The sequence below is a fragment of the Chamaea fasciata genome, unplaced genomic scaffold (genome assembly GCF_029207755.1).
Source record: "Chamaea fasciata isolate MVZ Bird 193981 ecotype frontalis unplaced genomic scaffold, bChaFas1.0.hap1 SCAF_3, whole genome shotgun sequence".
NCBI classification, from domain to species: Eukaryota; Metazoa; Chordata; class Aves; order Passeriformes; family Sylviidae; genus Chamaea; species Chamaea fasciata.
The window spans coordinates 5,432,645-5,460,034 of record NW_027094088.1 but is presented as its reverse complement, the minus strand read 5'-3'; the positions used below and the strand labels follow the sequence as shown (position 1 = coordinate 5,460,034).

The 27,390-nt window shown below is 43.8% G+C and overlaps 1 protein-coding gene across 6 annotated transcripts in view; it reads left to right on the top strand.

Annotated features, from left to right (window-relative positions):
* The first annotated feature begins 231 nt into the window (after window positions 1-231).
* MACROD2 (mono-ADP ribosylhydrolase 2) overlaps window positions 232-27,390 on the top strand; it is an 866,072-nt gene continuing 838,913 nt past the window's right edge. For 2 of the 6 annotated variants that reach the window (XM_066177797.1, XM_066177796.1), the window contains exons 1-3: window positions 232-454; window positions 4,383-4,499; window positions 22,261-22,368. In XM_066177797.1, the coding sequence (XP_066033894.1) occupies window positions 409-454; window positions 4,383-4,499; window positions 22,261-22,368 (271 nt within the window). In that variant the 5' untranslated portion in view covers window positions 232-408. The remainder of the gene's footprint in view (window positions 455-4,382; window positions 4,500-22,260; window positions 22,369-27,390) is intronic. The other 4 variants (XM_066177792.1, XM_066177791.1, XM_066177795.1 and 1 more) reach the window with 3 other exon arrangements.

Sequence of the window (27,390 nt, the reverse complement as noted above, 5' to 3'; positions counted from 1 at the left end):
GCGCCGAGCGCGCAGTGTCGCACCCAAGCCGCCGCCACGCCGTGTCCCCGCACAACACGCTGCCCCCAGATCCTGCCGGCCCGGCGGCGCCGCGCTCAGGCTCCTCCTGGTCGGTGCGGGAGGAGGAGGAGGCGGCGGCTGAGCGGCGGCTGCCGGAGCCAACGGGCGGCGGGGAGCGGGGCGGGCGCTGCGGGGGTGTCGGGGTAGAGCGAGGCGTGACCCGGCTGACGGGCACCGTGCGGCGGGCGCGGAGCCGGAGCCGGAGCCGGCGGGATCAGCGGTACCAGCGGCGGCAGCGGCGGCGCGGGGCGTCGGTATCGCTCGGCTCTGGCTCTGGCGCGGCGTCTCCTCCACCCCCTCGTGAGCCTGGGGAACCTGCAGCTCAAAGCCGCCGCCAGCCACACCACCATGTACTCCGGCAACAAGCGGAAAAAGCTGTGGCGGGAGGAGAAAGGTATTCTCGCCCTTCCCGGTGGCCGGGCCCGCTTCTCCCGCCTTTAAGCCCACGTTGAGCCGGGAGGGAGCGAGGGAAGGGGGAGGTGATCCCGGTGCGCTCGGAGCCGCCGCCTCGCCGCGGGCTGTCCGGCAGCGCTTTCCCGCCGGCCGCGGCTGGGGCCACGGGGTGGGGATGGGGGAACTCCGTGCTCTCTGCCTTAGTCCCGGGCGCTCCTGGCTGAAACAGCCTTCATGGCAGCCCGGGCGTGCGGGGATCGGGGATGTTATCCGCACACCGCGGCGTATCCCCGAGCAGTGCAGCCCCGGGGCGGAGGGAGGGCGGTAAACAAGCCCTCTCCCGAGGGCTGCCCGCCCCCAAGTCACCTTGTGGGAGTGCTTCAGGCCGGAAAGTTGAGCGCACGCTCTCAAGACGTGCTTTGTCTCCTTTCAGTGCGTTTGTTTTCTGAGGGGAAACGTGGTTTGTTGGAATCCTTGGGGTAGTCAGTTTAGGTTCTAGTGTCGTTCAGCCGGGGTGGAATGTTTAGGGTACGGGAGTCTCGGAGACCCATACGTCCCATCTTTTGAACTATTTATGTATTTTTATATGTATTTTAGGGACCGCCAGTGTGTTCTCAGTTTATAAAAGCCCTAAGACAAACTCCAGAGCATGAAAACTGTGGGCCAAGCATTTGATGCAGACATTGGGGTTTTTTTGGTACTTTACATTCGCCCCGGGGAGAGCAACGTTAAAAATCAAGAAAAAAATCATAGAGTGGAAGTGTAGCATTTATATCTGTGAGGAGGAAAGCTTCTTGCCCGGTGTGTTCCATATAATGTAGTAATAGATGAGGAGAGGAAGAAGAACAGATCAGAGGGTCATATTTTAAGTTTTCTTTTTTTTTTTTTTTCTTCCATCACCCTTGTGACTCTATGTTTCAAGCTAAGAAGGCAGAAGACCAGTTCAATGAACAGGATTCAAGTGAACCTTTCTAAGGAAAAAATTGTTAAAACACAAATGAATTTATTTTTCTGTAGGTTAGTTGCTCCTGTCAGACTCCTCTCAAATGAAGTGAGGCTTTTTCTTTCAAACCGTTTTACAATCCGTGTTTCTGTACTAAAGGTGAGGCAACAAATTTCTACCTGACAGAAGTTTCTGTTTTCAATGATGAAGGTACAGTGAAATTGTCATAAGCATTGTTCATGTGTGATTAATTATGACTTTTCCCTTAATGCTGTATGTTTTACCTTCAAAAAATGCAAGGGGCAGATGGGGAAAAGTTACTGGTAGGCTCAAGCGAATGTTCTTATTACTCCCACTTGTCTCTTTCAGCTCTGCTGCTGTCTGTGTGAATTCAGAGCCTGGCAGGTGAACTCAAACCATTGTTAAGGAGGGCAGAGTGGAGGGTCTGGGAACTGGAGCTGCTGGCACACTTTTGGTGTCTCAGTCAGCTGTGGGGGTGGTGGTCTCCATCAGCATGGTGGTGTTACTGAGTGCACACCAGCGCTGCTCAGTGCTGCTGAGCTTTTTCCATCCAGGAGGCATTTTTGAGTGCTAGCTGGCCACAACTCCCTGTCTTTTTGCCCAGTGAGAACGAAAAGCATTTGCCAGTCTTCTGCTCCAGTAACTGTTCCAGCACCATGCTGATAGTGTTGGCCCTGAGTACATTGAGTGAGGAGGGCAGAGAAAGCTTCTCTCTTCATTGTTGGCTGGCATTGCCCTTCAGTTTTTAGCCCTATAGAACTGTTCTTATCAAGTACCTCAATTATTGAGAGGGAAACTACAAAAGCCCAACAATTTTTTTTCCAGATCTGCTTTCACCTTTCACAGGCACCCCTGAACCCCTGCAAAGCTGCCTGTGCTCACTGCCTCTGTCCTTCCCACCAAGCTCTAAGTGCAGTTGCTCTCAGCCTTTTATATTCTGAAGCCCTTCTTTAAAGGAAAAAAAAAGCACTGATTGCTAAATTTTGAGTTCAAACCCACTGACAATACGCTTGCTTTTTTAATTACTTTCTTGGTAATTAAGGGTTGGTCCACATCCTCCCAGGGGAGCTCTTCCATGAGGACAGCTGAAACGGAGCAGGAGCGGAGGTGATTTCAGAACCTTAGACACAGGACTGGGCTGCCTGCAAACTTCCCGAGTTTCTGCCACAGGCAGAAAACTGTACTTGCACTGAAGGCTGTTGGGAGCATCCTCCGGGAGGTTTGTGTGTATAATTAAGACTCAGTTTAAGTTCTTGCTGCTGACTCACAAGAGCAGACTTTGGTAAAACCTTCCTGTGGAGAAGAACTTGTGTTCTGAAGGCACAGGACTGGCTCTGTTGTCTCTTCAGCAAAAAGACACCTAGACTTGGTCTGCATGTCAGTCCCTCAAAAGTGACATGCTCTCTCAGGTCTGCCTGCCTGTAGGACTTCCAGTGTGCCCTGGAATACTTGGAGTTTTGTGTGCCTGGAGCTGTTGTGCAGAATGGTGACCCTCGTTGTGTCAGCTCTGCTTGGCAGGCGTCGATGTCCCACTGAGATACCAGGCTGAATAGGGAGAGAGAAATGTTTTTTGTCAACCAAAGAAATTGGGGATGCTGTCAAAAAATACTGAAATAAACTTATTTTGGTAAGGGAGGCTGTGCTCAAAACTTGCCTTATTAGGCTGCTGACAGCGGCCTGCATAATTAGGAAACTTTGTTTTGAAAAAGCCACGAAGGAAAGAACCCCAAACCAGAACCCAGTGATTTGCTTTCTTTGTTTTTTAAGGTTTGATCTGAGAAGCAGTTCCTGTGTTCATCTTCTGCTGCTTCTTCAAGTTGAGATGAAAATGTTCTTTCTCTGTCTGCCTGGTCCTGTATGTAAAGTGCAAATAACATAGGTCTAGCCTTTCCCTACACCACTAAAAAGTCTTCAGTCATTGAAAGGCATTTATTACTGATTAACATGTCAAGGAAAACTGTTAGTGTGGTTACAGTGCTACTGGTAAAAACAGACCCAGAGATTTGAGTGGAGTATGGGTGTCGTGATGTTCTCTACTGTTCCTTTTCTTTTCCTCCCTTCTTTTGGGAGGGAAAAAGCTCTTCACCTTGTGCTGAGCTGATACTAAGCATTGATGAGGAAAGGAGGGAAAAGAGGATGTGACTGCAAAATGAGCTGAGGTGCTGGGGTTGCTTGCAGTTTTGGGTCATTGGGATGACTTTTTTTTTTTTTTAACTGTGAAAGTCCATTTATAGCAGGGTCTGAAGAATAGTGAAGTTGGCAGTAGCTGTCATACTTGGGTGGTGTTTGAAGCTTTACTTTTCACTAAACATCTGAAAAAAGAGGTAGTGACCTTCTCAGTAAAAAACAAAAACAACTGCCTGTATGTGTTTTATGTTTTAGTGTGCTAGCCAGGTGTGTCCTGTCAATGTTGTAATGAAAATCTCCAAAGCTAAACATGCCTTTTTCACTACCCCAGACACCCAGCAACTGACAGAACCTTTGCTGTGGCTCTGATCTCTTTTGTTATGTAGTGGCATTTTATTAATTTCCCACCACGCTCCCTGCCCTTTACTTGAACTTTTGTTTTCTTAGTTCTGGTTTACAAATGCAGCACCTACGGGACAGACTTTAATACCTGAAAACTCCCTGTGAAACAACAATTCCCCACTAAAGTTGCTGTTCTCTGACACAGGAATTAAAGAGGCAGGAGGAAGCAGCGCAGCAGTGATGTGGGGAGGCAGCCTGGACAGCCCCAGGGTGCGGGGAAGAATTTTAACTTTGCAGAGCTGGGATAGCCAGAAACAGGAGTGTGCAGTTGGACAGCTGCACCGTGGTTAGCTCCTGTTGTCACATCTCTCCTGCTTGGTCCTCTCAAGTGGCATTTCATCCATCAAGGACACTGCATTGGTCATCCCCTGGCTCACGTGCAACAATGTGTGAAAACTTGCAAAGCTTTTCTTTTATTTCTCTTTCCCCTGAACAGAGCGTTTGCTGAAGATGACCCTGGAAGAAAGACGCAAGGAGTACTTGGGGGATTATGTTGCACTGAAAACTATCCCAACATGGATGGAAGACTTAAAAAGTAAGAGTGAAAGTGATGGTAAGTAAAATGGAGGTGTCCTAAAATACAGAGCACTCTGTTTTCTCAGTCTCAAGTTACTTCTAGGGAGGCCAAGACTTAAAACCCAAGTCGTTATCAGCAATGATTGCCTAAAATTGGGATGGGGTCAGAGGGGAGCCCCAACAAAAATTTTTAAAGCCTCCCTGGTGTCCCAGAACTCTGCTGGGATCCCCAGATGGAGTCACTAACCCTTAAGTGTGTAAAATAGATCTTCTCTCCATGAATCTTACTTTCCAGATACTCCAGCAGTCAGCCATGCCTAAACTTACTGAGGATAATGATACAGGGAATCTGGGCAAAACAGTGTTGCAGGTGACCCAGGAGCAGAGGGGAAGTGTTCAAGCTGTGTTGTTTTCTAAGGATTCAGAAACTGGAGAAGATGGGGCCTCCCTTGCTTTTGGTCCTGCCTGCTTTCTTGGGCTGAGGAACATCAGTCTGGCCTGGATTAACTCCCATTTTCTTAGAGTGTGCAGCCTTATCATGGTTGTGATCACCAGCAGAGTTGTCTAAATACTTGCAGTGAGAACTGACCAAAAACGTGAATCCTCCTTGCTTACAGACTTCTCTACTCTGCAGGTAATTGTGTAACAGTTCCTTGTTACTCTAGTTCCCTTTCATTCACACAAGGATGTGGAGGAATAGGGATGGCTTCTGCACTGGTTTCCTCCTCCTCTTTTTTTTTTTCCTGTGTCTTGTTATCCTACTTGGCTGAACCCTGTGGGTTTTTTTTTTTTTTGAAGGAGGATCTGTGAGACCTAAAGTGCTTCCTGCCTCTGCAGAATAGGAGCAATTTTCTGACCCTTTTGTTATCATTAAAGGCAAATACTGGCCTGGGTGAAGACCTGTGTGGAGTAACCTTGTGGCTGCAGGTGAACATGGTCTTTATGGTGATAGTCCAGGTGAAATGAGGCCTGGAGCTAATCAGATGTTTGCAATACAATTGGAAGGCTGTAACACTTACTTTACCACAATCTGAAGGAGCTCACAGATTTTTCAGATGTCCTTGTGAAAAGCAGCTATTGCTATTGTCTACTCCTAAAAGCAGCTGGAATAACTTTCTTAGTGAAAATATGCCAAGAGATTGCTGAGCGAGTAGCTGTATTACATCAGTACCCATGGACCTCTTTCCTGATCTGAGTAGGTCATTTATATCTTGCAACATCAGGAAGCCTGTCCATCTAGAAAACAAAGGCTGCATAAAAATAATAATTAAAAAAAGATTACCTGACTCCTCACAAGCTGATTTTGGAGGCCTGTGGGATGTGGGAATATGCAGAATGTCATGTGCTTTAACTGGGAGACTCTTTATCCCTCCTAGCCCAAACTATGTTTTTATTCCAGCTACTCTCAGATTCTCTCCAAAGCACTGAAATTCAGAGATGTTGCATTACTTGGGCTGCTGAAAGTGACAAGGTGTGGATTTATGTTGTGATTGCTGTTACACTTCACAGAAGCAAAATGTCAGTGTCTAATATGTGGGTATTGAATCATGGCAATGGTGAATTTATTTCCTTGTAGCTGCTCTTGCATTCTTTCTGTTAGTACCCAGTACACTGCAAAAAAAAAAGCTGGAAGGCAAAAGTTGTGCTGGAACCCCTCTCTGCTACTTGAAGGTTTTGTTGCACTGTACATTCAAGAGAAAATATCCATAGTCACTCTTTTCCCTTGATGCGTTTGTTTTAAGTAAGCCATGTGTAATAGTGAACTTCTGGAAGGCTGCCCTGCTGAAATGCTTCCACATTCCAACTGATTAGGATAATTAAAAGAAGTATGTGTATTAATGTGACTGTTACTGCATCTCTTTCAAACTTTATTTCTCTTAAATGTTGACCCCCATTCTGAAGGTATCAAGTGTGTCTAAAAGCTGTTTTTTGGAGCCAAATTACAGAAAAACTAAAACAAAAAAATTTAAAATTTAGAAATTTTTAAATAAAAAAAATTTAAGTCTTATTGCTGATGAGAACTTTTGCTCTGTTTGATGTGACATACAGAGGGCAACAGGTACAGGCTGGATGAGATTCTGGAGAGAACAACTGAAGCTCCAGGTGTGATGGAATTGGTGATAATCTGACAATGCCATGCTCAAGTTCTGATATTTTCTTCACGTGAAAAGTGGCTGCTCTTGCACTGACAAACAGAAGAGGTCTGAAGGGTGATGGTAGTGAAAATAAAATCTTCAGTGTATTTGTCAAGCCAAAACAACTGATGGGCAATTTGGAAAAAATTCCTTACAATTCACTCCCACTACCATATACAGTGAAAAAAATGACAGATTGATTAGTAAAGCATAGAGTGGCTGTTCAGGAAGAGTGATGAGGAGAAATCAAGAAAGCAACCAAGAACAAATCAAGTGAAGCAGGCACAATCAATCAGCTGCTGGAGTAAGAAGCGATAGGAGAAGGGCAGAGAGCATCTGAGCTGGCAGCCATCCCCATAGACACTCACTGCTCAACTGAAGATTGACTGTTCAGTCCTGTACAAATTTTTGTATTGGCTGTTAGGAAAAAATTGCGTGTACAATGTAAAACCTTCGTTTTTTAATGTAATTTTATTAATTTTTTAATTAATTTAATAATTATCATTTACATTTAATGTAAAACCCATTTTTAAATGTGAGTGACTTGCTGGAGGGTGTTGGGAGGTTCCAGTTAGGGATTCATTTTTGTTATGTGAAAGTTTAATGGAAGATTATTGAAAAGTCTGGATGCAGAATTATGCAAACTGAAACGACCCAAGAAGTTCATATTGAGAAGGAACTAACTTCACTGCCAGGGTACTTCATGGGTGCTCTTTACTGGCAAATTGGAACATGTCTTAGTCTGTGGAAGAAAGTTTTTCCCTATCCCTCCTCCACCTTTTGATAGAAGTTTTGTTCAGAACTTAATTCTGAAGAACACCAGCAAATCTTGGTGGATGTTCAGTGTTCTGGTGAGGATGGAAGTCTTTGTAATAGGGAGATGTGCATCTATGTAAAGGCTCCTGAGGAGTGAAGTTACTGAATTCTGAATGGCAGCTGACAAGGGCTTTGTCTCTTTGTAGCAGCAAAGCTATTAGAAAACATTTGGAAGTTCAAAGAGGCAGTGTCTTTTAAAATGCTCTGCTGTCACTAAGAAAAAAAAAAAAAACTAGATTTTTTGCAGGTCTCCTCATATGGGCACAACCAGCTGTAAGAAATTAGGTTGGTGTATGTTTTGGCATGGAGTTTAGTCAGTGTTAGTGTTCAGTCTTGGTTCTGGGAAGAGGGTGGCATGATGTGGAATGCAAAGACTAAGCTTGGTGCCCACATTTCTGAGCTAAGGGGGACAGTCTGATGTGGGCAGTGTTTGTTTTCAGAAGGGCTCTGCTGTCTACACCCTGATTTTTGGTGTGCCACTTGCCAGGCTGTGCAAGTGGATCTTGGAAATCAAGCGTCGCAGGAAAAGGGACAGTTAGTGACAAGTGGCCCTCTTTAATGTCAAGAGGGGATGGTAGGAAGACAGAACTTTTGTTCTTGAAGTGGTCCTGTAAATGGAAGCTTTCTCTGGTTTAATTGTGTTTATTAAGGAAATGAGGAGTTGCCCACTTTGGAAACAGAACGAGCTTGCCACAGAGGGCTGAATGGTGTGAATATACTGTGGTCCATTGTTCTCGCCACTTGTTATCCTTCAGATACACCACAAGCACACACATCTCATCTGTCTTCTCATGTACTTTGAAACAGAGTGTCTTCCTGACAACATGTCAATAATGGACTTGTTTTATGAGGCCCTGGAATTTATATCCCTTTGTTTCAATGCTATTTATTACATACCACTTCGTTAGGCACTCATCTTGTGCAGCAACAGGAGCTAATGTTGCTCAGTGAATAAAATGCCACCATGTAGACTAACAGGTAGAGTGCATTTTGAAGTTAAATATCGGTATTAGCATTTTGTTGGGTACACGCTAATTCCCAAAAATATCTTTACTCTGCAGTGGTGAATTTGAGAGATGACTTCTGAAAACTTTTCTGGAAAGCTTTTTTAAAAATGAGGGTCTAGGGAATTTTGTTGTTGCTGAGTTTTGCGTGTCACTGGTAGAAAAACATTTTGTTGTATTAATTGGGTAATTCAGAAAATGGACTAAGTGGTATTGTCTAACTCCAGGCAGCTGGTGGTCCTGCTGACTCTCACAGCCCTTGGAATTCATTGGTATAATAGTGATGCCAAGAAAACAGCAGATTCAGGTGGTGGTTTAAAGATCTTTTCTAGTGGTAAGAACTATTTTTCATAGGATGAAGTTAAAATGGAAGGACACGGTAACGGAGTTTATTTTTGTTTTAGGTTAAATGACACAAAAGGTCTGCAGTCCTTTTAAACAAGTCTTGAAATATGTTTAGATGTTTTGGCAGTCTCTGAATCTTTTTAATCTGCTATTTCTAAATAAAATGATACGGCTCAAACTATTCAAATTAATCTATTTTAACACTGAGGGTTTTATGTATAATAATAAGGTTTGGATTTAATAAAAGCATCGTTGTACTATGAATGTGTAGCTTTCTAAATATTCACAGTGGGTTGACACAAGATTACAGAGACAAAGCATGTAGATAAGGCAGTCCAAATGCTTCATGGTGGAAAGAAAATGTGTGGTAACACTGAGCTCTGACCAGCATTTCTTGAGATGGGTGACTAACACAAATACTCTCCAAAGAACCCAGTGCAGCCCTGCTTGAGATGAGTATCTGTCCTGCAGGAACTAGGAACCAAGGTGGTGAGTATTAAACAGACTTTGGAAAGTGGCACCACTAGTATACTGCAGTGAAATTCAGCCAGACACCTACAAGTAAGAAATGGCATCTCTCTAAACCACTCAATATTATCAGTGATTTATACAGAAAAAGAAATTATGTTCAGCTAGAACACTGAGGTTGTTAGACAAGTTTGACAATCACAAGTTCTCCTGCTAAGAGCTGTGTGAAACCTGTGTGCTTCGAGACCATCCCCCCACCAAAAATCCAAGTCCATCAGCTTTCATTGTTATTTTTTTTCTTACAATGACTGTAACAATTGTCTTTATAGCAGATTTTTAGCTGAGTGACAAGGAGGAAAATAAATTGAGACATCTTAGTGTAATTTTTGCTATCTCTCTCAAAAAAAAAAAATGCTTTTGCTACTGAAACTCTTGGTTTGATGAAGTTCAGAGTGCAGCAGTTTTTCTGCTGAGTACACACAGAAAACAGCAATAACTTGTGTCCTACCATTCAGGGTCTCCTCTGTTACCTGTGGCCCTGAGCATGAATTCCAGATTCACTTAAACTCGTGCTGTATTCAGCATTGTCCTTACTTTTCATGTATTGGCACACCACTGTTACTGATGCTAAACATGTTATTACAAGGTCTCTTCAGGACTTCTGTGTTTGAGGTTAGAAAACTGTGTCTCCTAGATGCATATGGAGAGCACTGCTTATTAATTGCTGTGTATAATGGCTGGGGGAGCACCATGAAAAAACGAACTGTGTGAGGATCATGGTAATTAAATATTTTGAATGCTTGTGAAACGTGCTTTTTGTGGATGTAGCTGAAAATCTTGTTTGCTCATTTCTGCTCTCTGTCCATGTTACGTGCATATTAAGGAAGCAGCAAAGGATTTAGAGGGGTAAGAAGAACAAACCATGTTTGCAGCTTCTTAGTCTGTGCTGAGGATGTCCAGGAGTCTGTGTGCCCGTGGCATAATGTGGGGTAACTTTAAGGCTGGGTTGGTATTTGTTTGGCTGCCACAGATATCCAAAGCTGCCAGGACAGGAGGGTGTAACCAGAGCCCTGTGTGCTCTGCTTTGCTCTGGCTCTTGGCTGCCCTTTCAGGATGTGTCCTGATCAGATGCAAAGCTGCAGAGTGGTGCAAATCTGATCTGGTGACCCCACACACCTTTCTGGCTTTCCCAATACACACCTTGGCTATTGATTTCCAGAGGAAAACTTGCACAGTACAGAGATGGGAATAACTCTTCAGGTGCAAGTTTACTTGAGCATAAACAGAGTAATAATCTGTGTTTGTTGGTTTGTTACTGGAGGTGAATTATCTCTCTATCTCTCTATCTCTTTTATCTCCCTGATAAAGTAGTTAAATTAGTGTGCTTAGTGTGAGGGGTGAAAGGAAACCTCAGTAAACAAAAATACTGAAGATGTGTTCAGTTGACCTTGTTATTCTCTGGTGAGCTTCATGTGAATAACCTTAGTAGGATGGACTAGCTGCCAAAGAGATGACGCTCGTTTTACAGTTTGCATTAAAGTGTTTTTGGGAAAAACAAAGAAGTTTCTTGCTTCCAGCAAGTGTGAGATTATGATTAGTAAAAAGTTCAGATCTATTTACATAGATTATGAACACAAAATCCAGTGTAGCTAATCCTCTCTCTAAGGAAGTAAATCACTTGTCCTTGATGTAATTAAGATGATGACTTCTCTTTAAGCTGCTGCTCTGTGGTTTTTTTAACAAGGTAACTTCCATACAGCATTAAGCTTACACAGGTCCTGGATAGAGTTATTGTTTTGTGGCTCTTCTGCATGCAGTTGAGAAAGCTCTCTTATCTACAGTGCCAGACAGCTCCTTGAGGGGCAGAAGTTAACCATAGGAAAGGATGCTGCTCTCAACAGCAAATTGATAAATTGGTGTCCTTATTGAGACTTTGCAAGCTCTTGATGGGTGTTAGAGAGGGATACTAGGTGGAGATACAAAGGGAAGTTAGGCACATCTTTGCCAGAAAGAGTAGTTCTAATGTTTAATTACTGGTGACGTGAATCTTGATCAGATTAATAACTTCCAAGCTTCTGTCCCGTGCAATGTGAGAAACAATCTTTTTTTTTTTTTTGGTAGCTGCTGAATGTCACTGCACTGGAGTTTCATACAAAGGTCCCTAAGGAAGTACTCAGTAGAGTTAGGAAGTCAAGATGATGCAGTGTGCTGTCAGCTGGCAGGGCTGCTCAGGGTGTGAGGGAGGATGGCTTTAGCAGCAGTGATGCCTTAAGTTGGGATGTGCTGTTCTACAGAAACTGCTGAGAAAAGTTGTGGATTCCGGCTTGGAATATTTTGGTGGCTGACTTGAGTAAGATGGCTTTATCTATGCAGGGGAAAATTACAGATTATATATTTTGACTTCTGTCTTCGATTACTTTTTTTTCTATTCTTCTTTTTGCATATAAAGGATGAGTTTCTTTTGACTGTGGGGGATTGCAAGATCCAACCCCCAAATTAATGTGTTGCTCTGCAAAGACGATTTCAGTAAGTCATCTAGCTTTGCTCAGTATGGTATCTTTACTGATGCCCTAATCTATAATTTATGATGGATTGTGGCGTATGTCCTCCCAGCCTTTGCACACAGATGTGAGCCAGTGTGCCAGCCTGATTAGAAGCCATGTGCCTGTGATTAGGTTGAGGCCAGAACCAAGCTGTTAAGTTGTACCCTTGTCATGGCTTGCTAATGTGGATCTGTTGCCTGGATAAGTGACTTTAAGATATTTTCAAATGCAATTGGGAAAAGCTGATGTCCTTCTGCAGAAGATGGACCCTTCTTTTGATTAGACAGGTAGAGACTGGTATGTCTTGGTTTAATTTGATGTAGCTTAGAAATGACAGGTATTTATGAAGGTGCTGAACTATTGTCTCAACTAGGATTTGCTGCCTGGCTCTTTTTAATTGGTGATGACACAGGGTTAAGCCACCCAACTCTGGGTGTAGGAGGTTTGCAGTAAGTTTGAAAACTAACCTCACACTCAAATGAAGTAATGATACTGCTTTAACTCCCTTGAGGGTGCTAGGGGATCACTGGTGTAGTTTAAGCTCACCAAGCTCTCCGCTTGGATCATGTTAACTGGCTTTCATGTGTAGCTATATCTGCTTCATGCACAGTTAAACACCTGATTACACATGTGTTAAAAACCCAGTCACTGGAAATAACATAAACTTGGCTTCCCCTTTTTGATTCAGTAGACCCAAACTGCTCAGCATGTAGGAATGTCTCTTAATAAGCCAGTGCGGGTCTGAATAATCCTAGTGTAGAATTATAGGATTGTTAAGGCTTCAAAAGACCTCTAAATTCATTGAGTCCAACCATGAAATGGTAGTAGTTAATCTGTGAAGTGATACGTGGCTTTCTCCATGTGAGGGCATCTTGCTGGTGTGTATTTGGAAAATCCAGTTGAGAGAAAATTCTCAGCCCTGTAGGAATTGCTGCTGGTTTTTTATGATGCCCAGAAAATGCTCTTCTGTGCTAGAGAGAAGGCTCAACAATCCAGTTGAAAGATGGTAAATTTGGATTTTGCACAGCTCTGAAAACCATTGAAATGATACTGAGAAGTATTTTCTATTTCAGTGTGCGGTATGAGGGAGAAGCATGTTTGTGCACAGAGATTGTCCTGAGACTTGCAGGCTATTGCATGTTGACTTGGCATGTTTGCAGAAATGTGTCACAAAGGCCTTCACCAAAATTTCCAGATGCTTTTTGGGGATGGGATGCTACAGAACGTACATGTTGGAAACGGAGCCTCTCAGCCTCGTGCTGATGTAGCCCATACATTTATTTCTGAGAGTGGATGTAGTTCTCTGCAAGCACCTTTGCACTAACAGCATCCCTGGGAGTTGGTGCTTAAATGTTGTGTTAGAAAAGACTGCTCTAGAGTTTACCCAAAGGCTCCTGTCCAGAAGGCTCAGCCCGTCTCTAATGCAGAGTAGGTATGAAGAAAATGCAGATATGAAGAAACCGGTTGCACCTCTGTCTTTAAAACTTTTCCCTGTGTTATCCTGCCCTTTGCTTTTTCACAAAGGCTTATTCATGTAGTGATGGGCTTTTTAATGGTCTCCGTGGTATGGCTGATTAGACTGGAAAGGTGCTCCAAGCTCTGCATGTTCCATTTGCTGCACAGGTATGACTTGTAGTTGAAGTTCAGCCTGCACTGAATTTATTCGCACAAGTTCAGTGTAATCTTTTCTGTATAGGGTACTCTACTGCTCACCTGCCAATGTGTTGTGTGTTGCAGTGCTGCCCTTTGCTGGGATTTCTAATGAATCTACAGCCACTGCAAGCAAACCCCAGGCTTCGTGTAGCTGTCACTCAGAGTATGGGTCAGTCATATTTAAAGAAAAAGTAGAGTTCCATTCTGTTTTTTCCCCTCTTACTGCCTTCCCACCAGTGTTCTTACAGGGGAAGGATTGTAAGTGTACTGCAAGTAACTAAATCCAGGAGAATATGTGATGTACACAGACATTCTTATATTGGCTTAAAGGCTTTGAGATTTGGTGTGTCTTTCAGTTCTAGGTAGATATGTAAAAGAAGACAGAGATAGATCTTTTTGCTAACTGCTAGGGAGTTTGTAACTGCTTGAGAGTTTGTATTAATTTCCATGTTTTAAATCCTTGAATGAAGCAAGCCTGACTTGCAACACAAATGAGTGAATACTGGTAGAGTTGTCTTCAAGTATTCGGAGTTTCCTCTGTCCCTTGCTGTTTATGTTGAACCTCCACTATTCTTCAGTGTAGCAAATTACATCTGGTATCTCAAGGAGTAGGGGGGGAAAAGGTGCTGTAAGGTAAGAGCTGCTACCCCCAAGCCTAATGTCTCCATGCAGAAAACATCATCTCTTGCACCTGTGTGCGAACTTACTGTCTTGGCTTGGAAGACAGGTGTCTGCCAAGGAAGGTGGGAAACTGTGGGAAGGCAGAGCTGGTGCTACAGGCAATCCTGCCGCTGATACATTGCAGCTGTGTTCATTACCGAAGAGTGGGAGCAGCCTTGCCCTCACAGCTGGGTGTAATAAAAGAGTGAGTTAGGTAGGAGAGTCAGTTGGAGTCTGCCGGCTGTGTGTGAGGACGAAGGGACGGGAGCTCGTGTGAGGGACGGATAAAGTAACCCTGGACGAGGGACAGACAGGGTTAGGTGGCCGTGCTAGGGATAGCAAGCAGCGAGTTGGAACTGCAGAAAGAAGAGAGAAGAAGGAGAGAAAGAGCGAGAGCTGTGGGGAGCTGCCCGTAAGATTGCGACATAGAAAAGGTATGAAAGACTTCTAGATAACATGGTCCTGATACTTGGAGTCCCCTGAAGGTTTTATTGAAGCACTCTGAGTGCAGTGGCCGTCTCGACTACGGCAGGAAACTGCCTCGGAATGGAGAAGATCATCTCCTTCCCTCCAAATTATTATAACTTTGAAATTACAGGGCTTTTAGGCAAAGATATGGGAAAAGGAGTACCATGTGTATGGATAGCAAGGCAAACAAACAACAACAAACTCCGTGGCTGTAGCTGGAAGCGCAGAGGGGTGTCCCAGCAGGCAGGGGGTGCGTGGCCACAGTAGCAAAAACCCCAGAGCAGTGGCAGAAGAACGGCGGGGGTTGTGCAGGGGCTGCCCGGCTCCCCTACAGGGCTGGGAGAGGCTCTCTTGGAGGAGACGGGGGCTCGGAGATCCCGGGATTTCCCCGCAGACACCCGGGTGGATGGTGTAGGGTCCTTTGTTTGGCGAGGTCAGGTGTTAATAAGGTCCCAGTGCATACCCAGGGCCGCTCTTACGAGCAGAGCTCCACTCGTGGTGGGAGAAGGCAGCCGAAAACAGAACCCCGCGGTGGTGGTGAATTCTCCCCACAGCGACTGCAGCCTGTCTCCCCTCCAAATGCCGAGAGCACAAGAGAAAGCCGGGAGCTGCACCCAACCCCTTCCTCCAGCCCAGATCTTGTGATATCTCTGCCCACACCAGAGGAGCCCCCAAGTCAAGAGAGAGAGTAGCCGGCTGCACCCCTCCCCTGAGCTTGGCAACTTCTTTTGTCTTTCTCAAGTATCCGGTCATTTTTGTCGCCTAGCAACCTATGGTAGAAAATTCCCTTCGAGAAAGAACGAAAGGGAAAAAACCTAAACCCCAACACTTACCTGCCTGTCCCAATACTAGAAAACCAAAGTTCCTTCTCCCACGCGGTAAGCTGTTGTCACTCTATGTCAGGCAGAGAGAGGTTTTTGAATGACAATGCCAGGAAATATTTGCTTATAGTTTTGCACAAGTTTCATAGTCTTCTGGTAGCAGCATTTTATTTCCAAGCTGTACTTCCAAGTACTACAAAAGCCTGTAATACTCTACCAGAGAAGTCACTGCTCAGCAATGGTTTAGAGAGTTAAAAAAGCAGAAAATGTAGAATAAAAATTGTCTGATAGCTTAATAAGTTAATGAATGAAAGTAATGATTTTGTGGTTCCCCCCTGTAAACATATTTTAATCCTCCTGGATGCTGTATGTGCTCACTTATTTAAATGAGTTCTCACATTTTGGTAAGTAAAACGGGTGCTGCTGAGGACTGAATACCTGGTTGGTCACGAAAAGTAATTTTTTTCCCAAACAGTTTGTAAAGGTGAGTAGAGGAATGCTTCACTGCTGGTGGTAGGTGCTGTTTTGGATGAAGGCTCATAGATACCCCAAGTGGTACTGGATCAGTTTGAGCACACCAGGAATAGTTGTATGAGTGCTGTGATATTGCCAAGACAGCTCTTGCAGTGAAGGGATCTGCTTTCTCTTGGAAGGAATCTAGTGAAGCAGAATCACCTGTAGTCCTCTAGATTTATAGACAAGTATCAACATACTCATGGGGCAATGAACAATGATCTAAAGCAGTGTCATTTGTTTGTGTCTCCATTTCTGAACTTCCGTTGTTAATTATGAACTCTCCATAGCAGAGGGGGGTTGTAAAGTAGTTGAGTTTGAGGCAATGCAGTGTAGTTCTTGCCTCAGGATGACCTTGACTGACCATTTGATGTACTTCAGTACAACTCAGGCTGCCATTCACTGAGAAGAATCTATATTGAAATCCTTGGTACCGCTTGGAGTGAGGTACTGATGATCAGGCTTGGGCAAGAACTTAGCAAAATCCTGTATCCAACAGCATTTTTATTCCACTAGATCATTACAAAGTCTGGAATCCCTCTGAAGGTCCACATTATAAAACCAAACCAGACAGCGATTGAAGGGGTTTCTTCACACAGACAAAGCACAGCTCCTTCTGAGTCACAGCTGAACCAGCAGCCTTTTCTATGGACCCTAAATCATGAAATCTCCAGCAAGCATAGCAACCAGAGCAGCTGGATGCTGACTCTCCATGTAAACACACAAATACCCAAGGGCCTCAGCCTACTTATGTCGTGTCTTTGCTGTCAATGTGCATGCTGCTGAAGTGAGAAGGCTCTGATTTATGAATTGACAGTTTCATGTCCCTGCAGATAAGGGTGCATCACAAATTAGAATTGAGAATGCATTCCTGTTCTTGTTCTTCTCGTTTGTTGTTACTTCTTTCTCAAACTTTGGTACTTTAGCATTCCATACCAAGTCTTCTCTAGGCTAACAAAAACTTCATAAAAAAGGCAGGCTCTTGCTTTCCTGCTACTTCTTTCTCTCCCAGACTTAAAGGGTTTTTTGCCACTCAGCTTTGTTATTTTGGGGATATAGAGAGCTGTGTGGGATAGACTGAGAAAAAGGTTGTTTAAGGACTGTGCAAGACCTTGTAACACAAGCAAATTGCATTTTGCATGAGTGTTGTGTGGGTTGTTCAGAGTGACTGGCTGTTTCGATCAATTCTCATGGTACACCACTCTTTCTGTCTGTAAAGTGTAAATGTCTTCAATGGCTCCCATTTAAATGTGGCTGAAAAGTCAAGGCTCGCACTTACAACCTTGTTTGAGGGCTGCTGGTAGCCATATCTCTGTGTTAAACTTGGTCTGAGTGAGCGAGCTCGGGGCTTTTTGTGGTAGTTGTACAGGGGTGAGTTACAGCCCCTCAGATGGAGGATTTTTCATGCCTCCTGGAGAGCCTCGAATAGGGGGTACCATGACCTCCTGACCTGGAAGGTGCGGCAAAGTGTGACCTCAGGAGGTTGGTTGGTGATGCAGAACTGGGAAGTGTGGTTCATGCACTGGATGAGTCACAAAGATGATTAAAACATGATTAGGGGGCTGGAGCATCTCCTGTGCCTGGAGAGACAGAGAGCTGAAGTTTAGCCTGAAGAAGAGATACCCCAGATGGGATCTGATCAGTGTTTATAAACATGGAGTGGAGGGTGTAAAGAGGTCTCTCCAGCCTCATCTCTGTGGTACACAGTGACAGGACAAGAGGTAGTAGGCACAAGTTGAAAGAGGGGATTCTTTCTGAGCATTAAAAACCAAAACTACACACATACTGTGAGGCTGGCTGAACACTGGAGCAGGTTACTTGGAGAGGTTGTGGAATCTCTGTATTTAGAGGTGCTTTAAACCCAACTGGGACAGGGTCCTGGACAGCTTGCTCTGGGTGACTTGATGACTGGAGGTGCCACCCAACCACATCTGTTCTGTGATTCGTGGTGTCTGTTTGCCGCCTCCTCCTCCTGGAGGTACTTGGCTGTAGTCCTCAGATAATCCAATTATGCCACTTGGTAATTAGCTGAAACAGACCATATTGGCAGACTGTGCAGCCAGGGAGAAGGTGTTGGTGTTCATCATCAAGTGCTTTTGACTTGCATGTTGTGCTGCATTTTTGGCTGAGTAGAAAATGATTTGTCTGCAACAGATGTTTCTTCCTTGTGCTCAGGTTCTGATCTCGTTTAAGTCCAAGAAGTGATAGAGCAAATCTGTACTACAAATCTGAAGTACTACAGTGCATCTGTGAATGCTTTTCCCCTGGTGATGGAACATACGGAAATAATGCTTATCTTGATTTAGATAAGCAATTGCCTTTCCTGTACAATCATCCATGCTTAGTAGGAGTAGAACCAGACACATAACATTACAGGACTTACAATCTGTCTTTTCCAACTCTCCATAAGCCAATGCAGAAACAAATGGAATGGAAAGTTGTGTTAGATGTGAGATTAGTAATTGCTGGTAGTTCATCATTTTTAGTCTGTATAGGAAACTTGTGGAAACAAAGCCTTAGGCACCGAAGGGAAAAAGGACAGAGTGAGAATTGCTGCTGCACATTCTGCCAGGGTCAGATGCACTCCTAAACCTCGCTCATCTCATCTGTGTTTGCAGCAACCCAAGAAAAGTGGTTTAGTGTCCCCGTGAAGTATTTGCTGAGTATTCTTCCAGGAGTGGAAGGGCTGCAGCTCTTCTGGGGATAATGTAATTCTTGTCCCTTGCTCAGGTTCTTTTCCCAGATCCTCTTAGAGAAACCTTCCTTGTGGGAATACGTCTCTGCTAGTAGCTATTGTAGCAGGAATGAAGTAGTGGGCAGATTTATTTCTGTTGAACTTGGAATTAATTTACTGTGGATTGAAAAGCTGACTAGAAAAGATGAAACTCTCCTATTTTCAGCATTTTTTTTTTTTCTTGCAATCCAGTCTGCTGCTTGTGTTCAGGAACTTGAGAAATGTCATGTGACTTGTTTAAGAAACTTCCCTTATAACAGTGTGAGGCTGTGAGCCTTGCTGCCATCAATCCTTCTCACTTGTTCTCTCTTTGATTTCTTCCCTTATTGGCCTTTGCCTATGGAGTGCCAAGAGACTCTTACTTTGCCATGGGTATTGCTTTATACTATGGGGCTTTGGTACCTATTTTTACTACTTTGTGTGTGCTCTACTCTTTCATTTACAGTCGTTTTAAAATGCAAATGTATTTTTTTTTGTAATAAACTCTTCAAGCTGTAGGTTTTTCTCTTCCCTCTAGTGGTAAGTTCTTCGGTATTGCTGTAGGGATTTCTGTAATTGGATGTTTGAGACCTGTTTAAGGAATTAATAAACTTTAAAGTATATTAGGCTTTAAAACTCTGGATATTTGAGCAGTGATTGAGTTTCAGGGCTGATTTTCTAATGCTGTAGGTTTGTGCCATCCTTGTCCGTTGCACCAGCTGAGTACATTTATGTCCTGGCTGGGGGCTCCCTCTAGTGAGATGTTCTGACAGTCCCTTGTCCACTTTGTTCACATGAACTTTACTCGTTTTCTTTTCAAGTGCACTTTTTGCAGACTCAATCTAATGCGTTTTTCTACCCTTGTGTAAGTTGTAAGCTCCTTTTTCCTTAGGAGGGATCTGGAAGGAGTTGTAAACAAAGCTGAGGGCTAGGACTGCCTATTTTCTCTATTTTGGTGTGAAGAGCTCAGGTAATCAACCTCATCCTACTTCAAGCTGTGGCTCTGTGAACTCCGAGTTGTTTTGAACATGACTGAAGGACCAAAGGATGATGGTGTAGGAAGAAGAGCTAAATGAAATTGGATTGTATAGGCAGAGGGGCAGAGAAGGATGCTGGATCTAGAGGGGAAGAGTGGGGATGGGACATGAATGTTCAGCTGTTTCTGGTGAAGATTTTCAGCTGTAATGTCTTACTGAGGCTGGGGCAGAGGAGACAAGAGAATGACCCACAGCAGCGTTTCCACTTTAGTGTGTCATCAGTAATAGCCTAAACCCCCAGATTTTGGAAAAGATTTACCAGGATCAACTCCATCCTTTGTGTGTGTGCAGAGATGATTTAGTGGCCATTGACTTCACTCTTGTAAGCGTTACAATCAACCTGTTTGCAAGACTAAAGTTAAAACAGAAATAAAAGCTGTCTTATTTAATAAGTTATTTTAATAATAATTAAAAGCTGTATATGAGTAATTTTGCAGTATATTGGTCTATTTCCTAGCAGATGTTTTCTCCATGAAAGAAAAGCGCTGCCTCCTCGTCCAAGTCCTTCCACACTTTCTTGTTCCTTCCCCTCTGCAGCACGTCCCCCCGCAGGCAGCGCTGGCGCAGGTGCCTCAGGAAGCTCCTGACGGAGGCAGAGTTTTCCTCCCGGCAGCCGATCACCTCGTCATGGAGCGGGGAGCGGTCAGCCGGGCAGCAGCTCCTTGGCCAGGCCGGCGTGTCCAGCCCTTCTCCTGGGAGACACGGGGAGGGAGCGATGGAAGGGGCGGAGGGGCTGCGGGGGCCGGGCGCCCTCGGGCTCTCCGGGAATCCGGGGCTGGCTGGGCTGCCCCAGGCTGTGCTTGTGCGGAGAACCTCGGGCACGTTCTGTCTCGTTCTGGTGCCTCGGCCTGCGCTTGTTTCCTCCCGGGAAGAAGGGGCTGAGCCCCAGCTCTGCCTCTGGGCTCGGGCCGGGGCTGGGGAAGAGGCGGAGGAGCCCCGGTGCCTGCCCGGGCTTTCCGCAGGGGCCGGCACTCCTCACCCTACGCGCTGCAGCTGCCGGCCCCTGGCCCCATCCCGCCGGCCCGGTGCCCGTCCCTCACCTCTCCGGGCTGCCCCTGGGCTTTTCTCCGCAGGCTGCAGCCGAGGCACAGCGCGGCCAGCAGCAGGGACGGGGCTAAGAAGCTGCAGCAGTGCAGGCGCTGCCCGTGCCGGGCTCCGGCTGCGGCACGTCCCGGGCCGGCGCGGGCAGCCGGGCCGAGCTCCTGCGGGAGCAGCCGTGAGCTCCGGGCGTGCCGGGGAGCAGCGAGGCCACGCTGAGCCCCAGGAGCAGGGAGAGCCCCGGGCCGAGCATGGCGGGGCTGCCCGAGAGAGGAGCTGCGATCCCTGACCCCGAGCCGAGCTGTGCCCACGGGCTGTGGGCGCGGTGGTGGCATCAACTGCGATGTCACAAGGCTGTCACCTGGCAGCCAGAGGCTGGGAATGTCACAGTAAGGCCAGACCAAAGAGTCTGAGCTTGTCGCTGTCTCAGTCTGCTGCTCTGACCCGCTACTTGTGCTGTGGGACAGGCTCAGGAGCTTGGGGATGTGCTCCCTGCTGCTCAGCAAGGAACTGCTGGCATGTCGGAGTTGGTATTCTTGAGTTGATGGAAATGGAGGGTAAGACTAGCGGGACAAATTTCTTTGGACTGCTTCTATTTTCTCACTAAGTATTGAGGACGCTTTTTGCTTGTCAACAGACTTCACTTGTTTTGAAGATTTGGAATTGATTCACACTTTGTTTCCTCAGCAAATGAGTTCTATTTCTGACCAAGACGTGAACTCAGGCTTCTTGAGACTTGTGTTGAAAAGGATTTTTAAAAAGTCATAGTAAAAGTGAATTTAACAATCCTCCCTCCTCAGTTCATTTCTGGTGATGTGCGTGTCTAACCTGGTGAAGATTTGGGCAATATGTTTGTGCAAGGGTTTGAGGTAACTGGGCTGTTCCATAGACTGAATCCGATAGAAATGATTTGGTGATGCAAAATCCTAAGAGTTTACAGGAATAAGGGACCTATGGTAACATTATTTAGTAACAAATCTGTTGCAAGTTGGTGTATGTTGTCTTCACCACCTGCCTCCCCTCCTCCTAGTTGAGCAATTTAAGGTGACAAAGCTCCAAGTTTAAAATTTGTGTGGATTATTTTTCAGGCTTGTTGTCTGGCTACATGTCTTCAAAAGTCGTTCTGAATTTTGGGGCTGTTGGCAAATGGTGTGCTTGTGGTTTTTTTGTACTCATTTGGTATAATTCCAGATCGGAGGAATTATTACTCTGGTTAGGAGGGTAGTCTTAATTCCCCAATTTGTTTTTGCAATTCACACCCTTGTGATTACCAAATAAAATTACTTGGTGGATCTCACTCCCCAAATACGTATGTTTCTACAGTTTTGTAAACAAATGGCGTGTGGATAAGGATTCAGTGCTTCCTACTGGCTTGTATTTGGGAACAAGCGATCAGCAGCCTGATGTTGGGGCAGTGCTGGTGTCTCTGTGGGTTACCGGTGCCCTCTCGAGGTGAAACCGAAAGGCGCTGCAGTCCGACAGCAGCAGTGTCGCCGGTCTGCTGCCACTTCAGGGCTTGTGAATAACGACCCCGGACCCACACTTAAAACCTGATATTTTTTTTTCTGCTTTCTCGGTTTGTAGGTGAAAACGCTAAAGAAGATCTGCAAGGGAAGAAGAGTCTGAGTGAGAAAGTTTCTCTCTATAGAGGTGACATTACGCTGCTTGAGGTTGATGCCATTGTCAATGCTGGTAGGTGGTTAAATATTTTATGTAGCTGTGTCTTGAAAATCCTTTGTAGCTCCATGGTACAAGCGTGAACTCTGAAAAGTTGCCTAAAACTGGTGCGTCCTGTGGAAATCTGTTGAAAATACGGCTTTTCCCCCAGTTCCTTCATATTGCATCTGTTCATCCTGTGTGCATTTATTGTGGCAGGGATTATTGTGGAACTTCTTTATGGTATGGTCGCCATGAAAAAAATTAATGATCTTGTGTCCATGTTTTGACTGAACCTGTTTAGCTGAGACTTCACACTCTGTGTTGTAGAAGGCTCATTTTTGTTACTAAGCTAATGCAGTATATTCCAATCTGCTTTTATAAATCAAGCTGTTTGTGGGCTAGGTAATGTGTGAACTTTAACAACAAGGTGATAGGAAAACAGAATTTGGTTTATGTGGTTTTCATATTTGCTTTCTTGTTGGGAGATTTTAGATCATAGCCAAAACCTTGAAAAATACAGAGTTTTAAGTGTTTTAATACCTTTTCATGCTCAGTGACCGTGTCTCCATATGTGCAGCTGAGGTGAAGAACTGCGTGTAGCATCTTGTGACAAAAAGATGGAAAAACCTGTGCAATTAATTAATTAGTGTATTAGATTTTAATAAGCTAGTTCAGTTTTTTGACGAAAAAACGATGGGAAGGTTTACCCTGTGCACACAGCCAAATCTTGCCTGCACTCTCCACTCCAAGAAGAGTGTGTGGTTTGTGTGTCCTGAGGCCAAATTTTTTTTTTTCCCTACTATTTTGAGTGGCATTGATTAATTTTCAAGAAGTAATTTTGGTGGTGCTCATTTCTTGGAAGGAAACATGCTGCAGTATCTTCTCTGTGACGGAATGAAGTTCAGAGGTTCCCAGGGTTGTAATGGCCAAAATTGATGTGTTTGCTTATCAGAGGAAAATTCCACTTGGAGCTACTGGTTCATGTCTGTAAAGAGCACAGGAATGTTTGCTCACGCAAACATTCTTGTGTTTAGAGGGTATTGAACAGACTCTCTTGGGCCGTTTGGTTGTGTGACATCTCAGTTTACCAGTGGACATGTGTTAATGGGTTTTGTGAAGTACAGGTGGAATCCTTCCTTAGCCATTTCAAAATGCGTTTTTGCATTCCAAGTACTGAGGCTGGTATTCCCAAGCAAAGAAAAAAAAAATTAATCTTTTAGTTTACTGATGCACAAAAGCCTTCCTAAATAACAATGCAGTAGCATCCATGTAACATGATCCTCTGCTCACTGTGTTCACAAGGCCTCTGAAGCTTTAATATTTTAGTATTTTTTTGTCATTCTTTTTTTAAGATGATTTTTCCAGTACTGATTTTGCTGACTTCCTTACTTTATTACTTTCCAGTAAGTCAATATTAGCATACTTCTCTCCATTTATATTTAGCTTTTCTTTGTTCATAGGCCTTCCTTGAATTACAGACTGGAACTAGTTACGGATTAGCTTTAGAATAGGAATACTTTTCTTGATTTAAATCCCCCTTTAATTTTCCTGAAAGGTCCAAAAAAACTTATATCCCAGACTTCAAATGATATTATCTGCCTATAAACCTATTATCTGCCTGCCATCCTGATGAGAAATGCATCTCTCTGAGGAGGAAAAAAAAAAGAATCAAATCAATGTGTACTGATATGCAATTTTGAGAAAAGGTTTAAAGGCCACTCAAAACAGACTGAGGTTGAAAGTCCTAAAGAGGGACATAACACTCTGAAAGCATCTAGAAAGCCTTAGGTAAAAAAAGTTGTTTCTACCGTAGTCTTCTGTACATGGAATTTGGGCTTAAAGGGAAATTCAGATTAGATGTTGGCAAAGCTGCTTATGGAAAGGAACGTGTACAGTGATACTTTGGTGTGTCAGACCTTGGGACAAACAGCAGTCCTAGGGCCAGGGCACTGGTACAGGAGGATTTTTAAAATTGTACTAACTCTTTTGTAACCTTCTGTAGTTCCTAAAGGGCCTAATATGTTAACTATCATGAGATACTAATAAGTTTAGATTAAAATACTAACCTACAGTTACTTTGGAAAAACCATATGCTGTCGATTTGTCAGAGCAGTAATTAAGTCTAAGCCTTTGATTTGCTCATGGTTTCAGTGTTACTTTTTTTCTGTTACCCTTTCAAACTGTGGAGGATAGCTGGAAAGCTACATGAGGGGAAGGTATTTTGGTTCAAGATCCATATTATTTATGCAAAACATCTGCTGTGCTGAGATTCTTTTTAATCCAGCAGTTTCAGTGAAATGAAACTCATGTTTCTGCACCATATGATGCTTTTGCAAAGAACTGTTTTTTTCCATTGTTTTTTTCTTCTGCAACTGAAGTTATCCAAGCCTCAAAGACATAAAGCAGTAAGTAGCCACAGTACCAGTTTCTGTGTGTAAGTCAAATAAAATGCAGCCTGTTGAATATGGAATAGGAGAGAGGTTTTTTGGAGGGAAATCTGTGCAAGTTCTTTTTATACTTAATGCTTTCTGACTACCCCAAATGTTAGTGATTGACTCCCTCTTATCTGTTTCAAGCTGTGGGTTAAGAAGGGAGGAGGAGACCCTCTGGAGACTTTGTCTCTGAATTTAGAAATTCCATTAACTGTCTCCTGTAATATCCAAATTAAAGCCACAGGAAGATACAGGTTGCATGTTTAAATTGACTTATGCAAAGAACTAAACATGCTTGAAGTAAATGGAATGGCCTGGCAAATTCTCTAGGGCTGTGGAAGAACTCCAGGTGGTTCAGATTGTCTCCAGATTTGGATGCAAACATACTGGCAAAAAAAGTGTATTCTCAAATATGTAAGGAGACATAAATTAATAAAAATGGTGATCATCTGTAGCTAAATATAATGGTATCACTAATGAGCACTGCTGCAAAAGGATCATTTTTTGTCCTAGACTTTTAGCAGACAAACTGAATGTTGCTTACTTTCCAAAAATACTTTATATATAGTTTGTGTCTTAGCTCGTTGTCAAAAGAACCACATCAAAACAGCCTCTTTGAAATCATTCAAGACTAGAGTGAGGAACTGAGATGCATTGTGAGAGAAAAAAGAACTGAAAAAAGGGCCTGATGTGCCGTTCTGCTAAAGTGGATGTCAATTATCTACCTCTGTGAATGTCTTTTCCTTACACAATGGTTTCCTAAAACTTCCTTACTTCTGGTTGCATTGCAGACAGGCATTAGTTTAACTTGATATTTTGCATAAGGTATCCTGTTATGCCATTTCTTTCACACATTTTTTTTAAAGGATTCAGGTAAGACTTGTCTAAAAATCTTATTTTTACTCCTATATCCTCCTCTGTACTTCGTTTATTACACTCAAAGACTGTAAACAGGCTCTCCTTGAGGCGTGTGCTTACTGCATTAATCTGTGCTGACTGGCCTCTTTAACAGATTAAATGTTCCTGGATGTCACTTCATCCTGATGCCAAAAGTGCTTCAAGCACTTGGAAGCCAGATAACCACAATTAGCCAAACATCTGAACAAATTGTCAGAGCTGAGCTCCGAGGGGGGTGTGCTGTGTCTGTGTCTAGGGAGGGCAGAGAGGGGCCGTTTAGTCCCTCTGGCAATCCTAAATACAGAAATCAGCAGTAAAAGCCTGAGTAAGGTTTGAAGAACAATTTCTTCAATATTTATAGTATCAACTGAGCAGTAGAGGACTATGTTTCCTCTGCATTTTTAATGAGGAAAACTGTGTCACTGTTTATGTCACATGCAGTAACTGTCTGAAGTAGGTGCAGGGGTGGTATTTTGGGAGTGGGTGTGATGGGGATGTCTGTGTACCTCATATACCTTAAATAGCGGTTTATCACTACTGACCTCAGGTATTCATTCACTTCCTACCTGTTAATAAATCTTACTGTCCAGTTATAAGATAAGGAGGTATGTACTAATATGCTTGGGAGGGAGTTTTTGCTAGGAGAAAGAACAAAGGGAAACCATTATGTCAGGGGAAAAAAAGGATTCTCCTTATTTTTATCTGATAGGCAGGAGGAGGATGATGACTTGCAGAACACTAGAAGAGATATTTCTTCTGATGTTTAAAAAATATTCTTGGTATCAGCACCAAAGTATGGTACTGAGAACTGAACCCTTTAATCTTCAGGGAAAAGGAAGATGTTCATGTCTATTCAATTAGATATTTCTGGTAATAGGTGTGTACTGCTGCATCTAAGTTTGCAATTAGAGAGTTGCTACAGTTATAGCAACTAGGTGTCTCCCTTTAAACTGTATTTGATTGCTGGGATCATTTCTAATACCCAAAAATTTGGGATAGAAACTCTGTTTTTAAAATGGTTGTATTTTCTATGTGAGAAAACAAACATGATTTAGAACGTACCTCTGATCAAGAGAGAAAAGAGTTGGTGACTAATACAAGTAAACAAGATTTTATGTCCCATTTTTGCTAAGCCCTGATGCTGGAATTTATTTACTGAGCCTCACATGTCTCAGGAAGAGGTTTCCTCTACAGGAAAGCACCTGCTTGTGTGCAGTGAATTCCCTCAGCTGGGAATGCTAGTTTGGGAGGCTCAGCTTCCTTGGCACAGTGTGCTGGGCCAGCCGAGGGAAGGTGTACAGAGGTGACGGTCTCCTGTGCTTTAAGAGGAAGACTTGTTTCCAGGGAGAGAATTACAGCTGAGTTTTTAAACAAATTTGTAAGAGTTTGGAAGGCTTGTCCTGCTGTACCTCCCCGTCCTGGTACTGAACGTATGTGAAAAATATTCTGTTTTAAATACTCGGTTCTTGCTTTGCTTGTTGCAGGACTGGTTTTCACTGGAGCCTTTGCATGACTCGATTTATAGCGTGAAATAGATATTTTCGTATAGAATCTCACTTTTCCTAGTGAAATATGCCTTTCTTCCTTCAGGCTTCTGACTTCACAGCCATTTTTCAGTATTTTTGTGTCACAGCAATATCTCTATCCAGCGTTTTTATCTGGAGATAGCAACATATTTTCTTCCAGATTCATCATTTCCTGGCCTTGACCTTGAATATGACTGTTT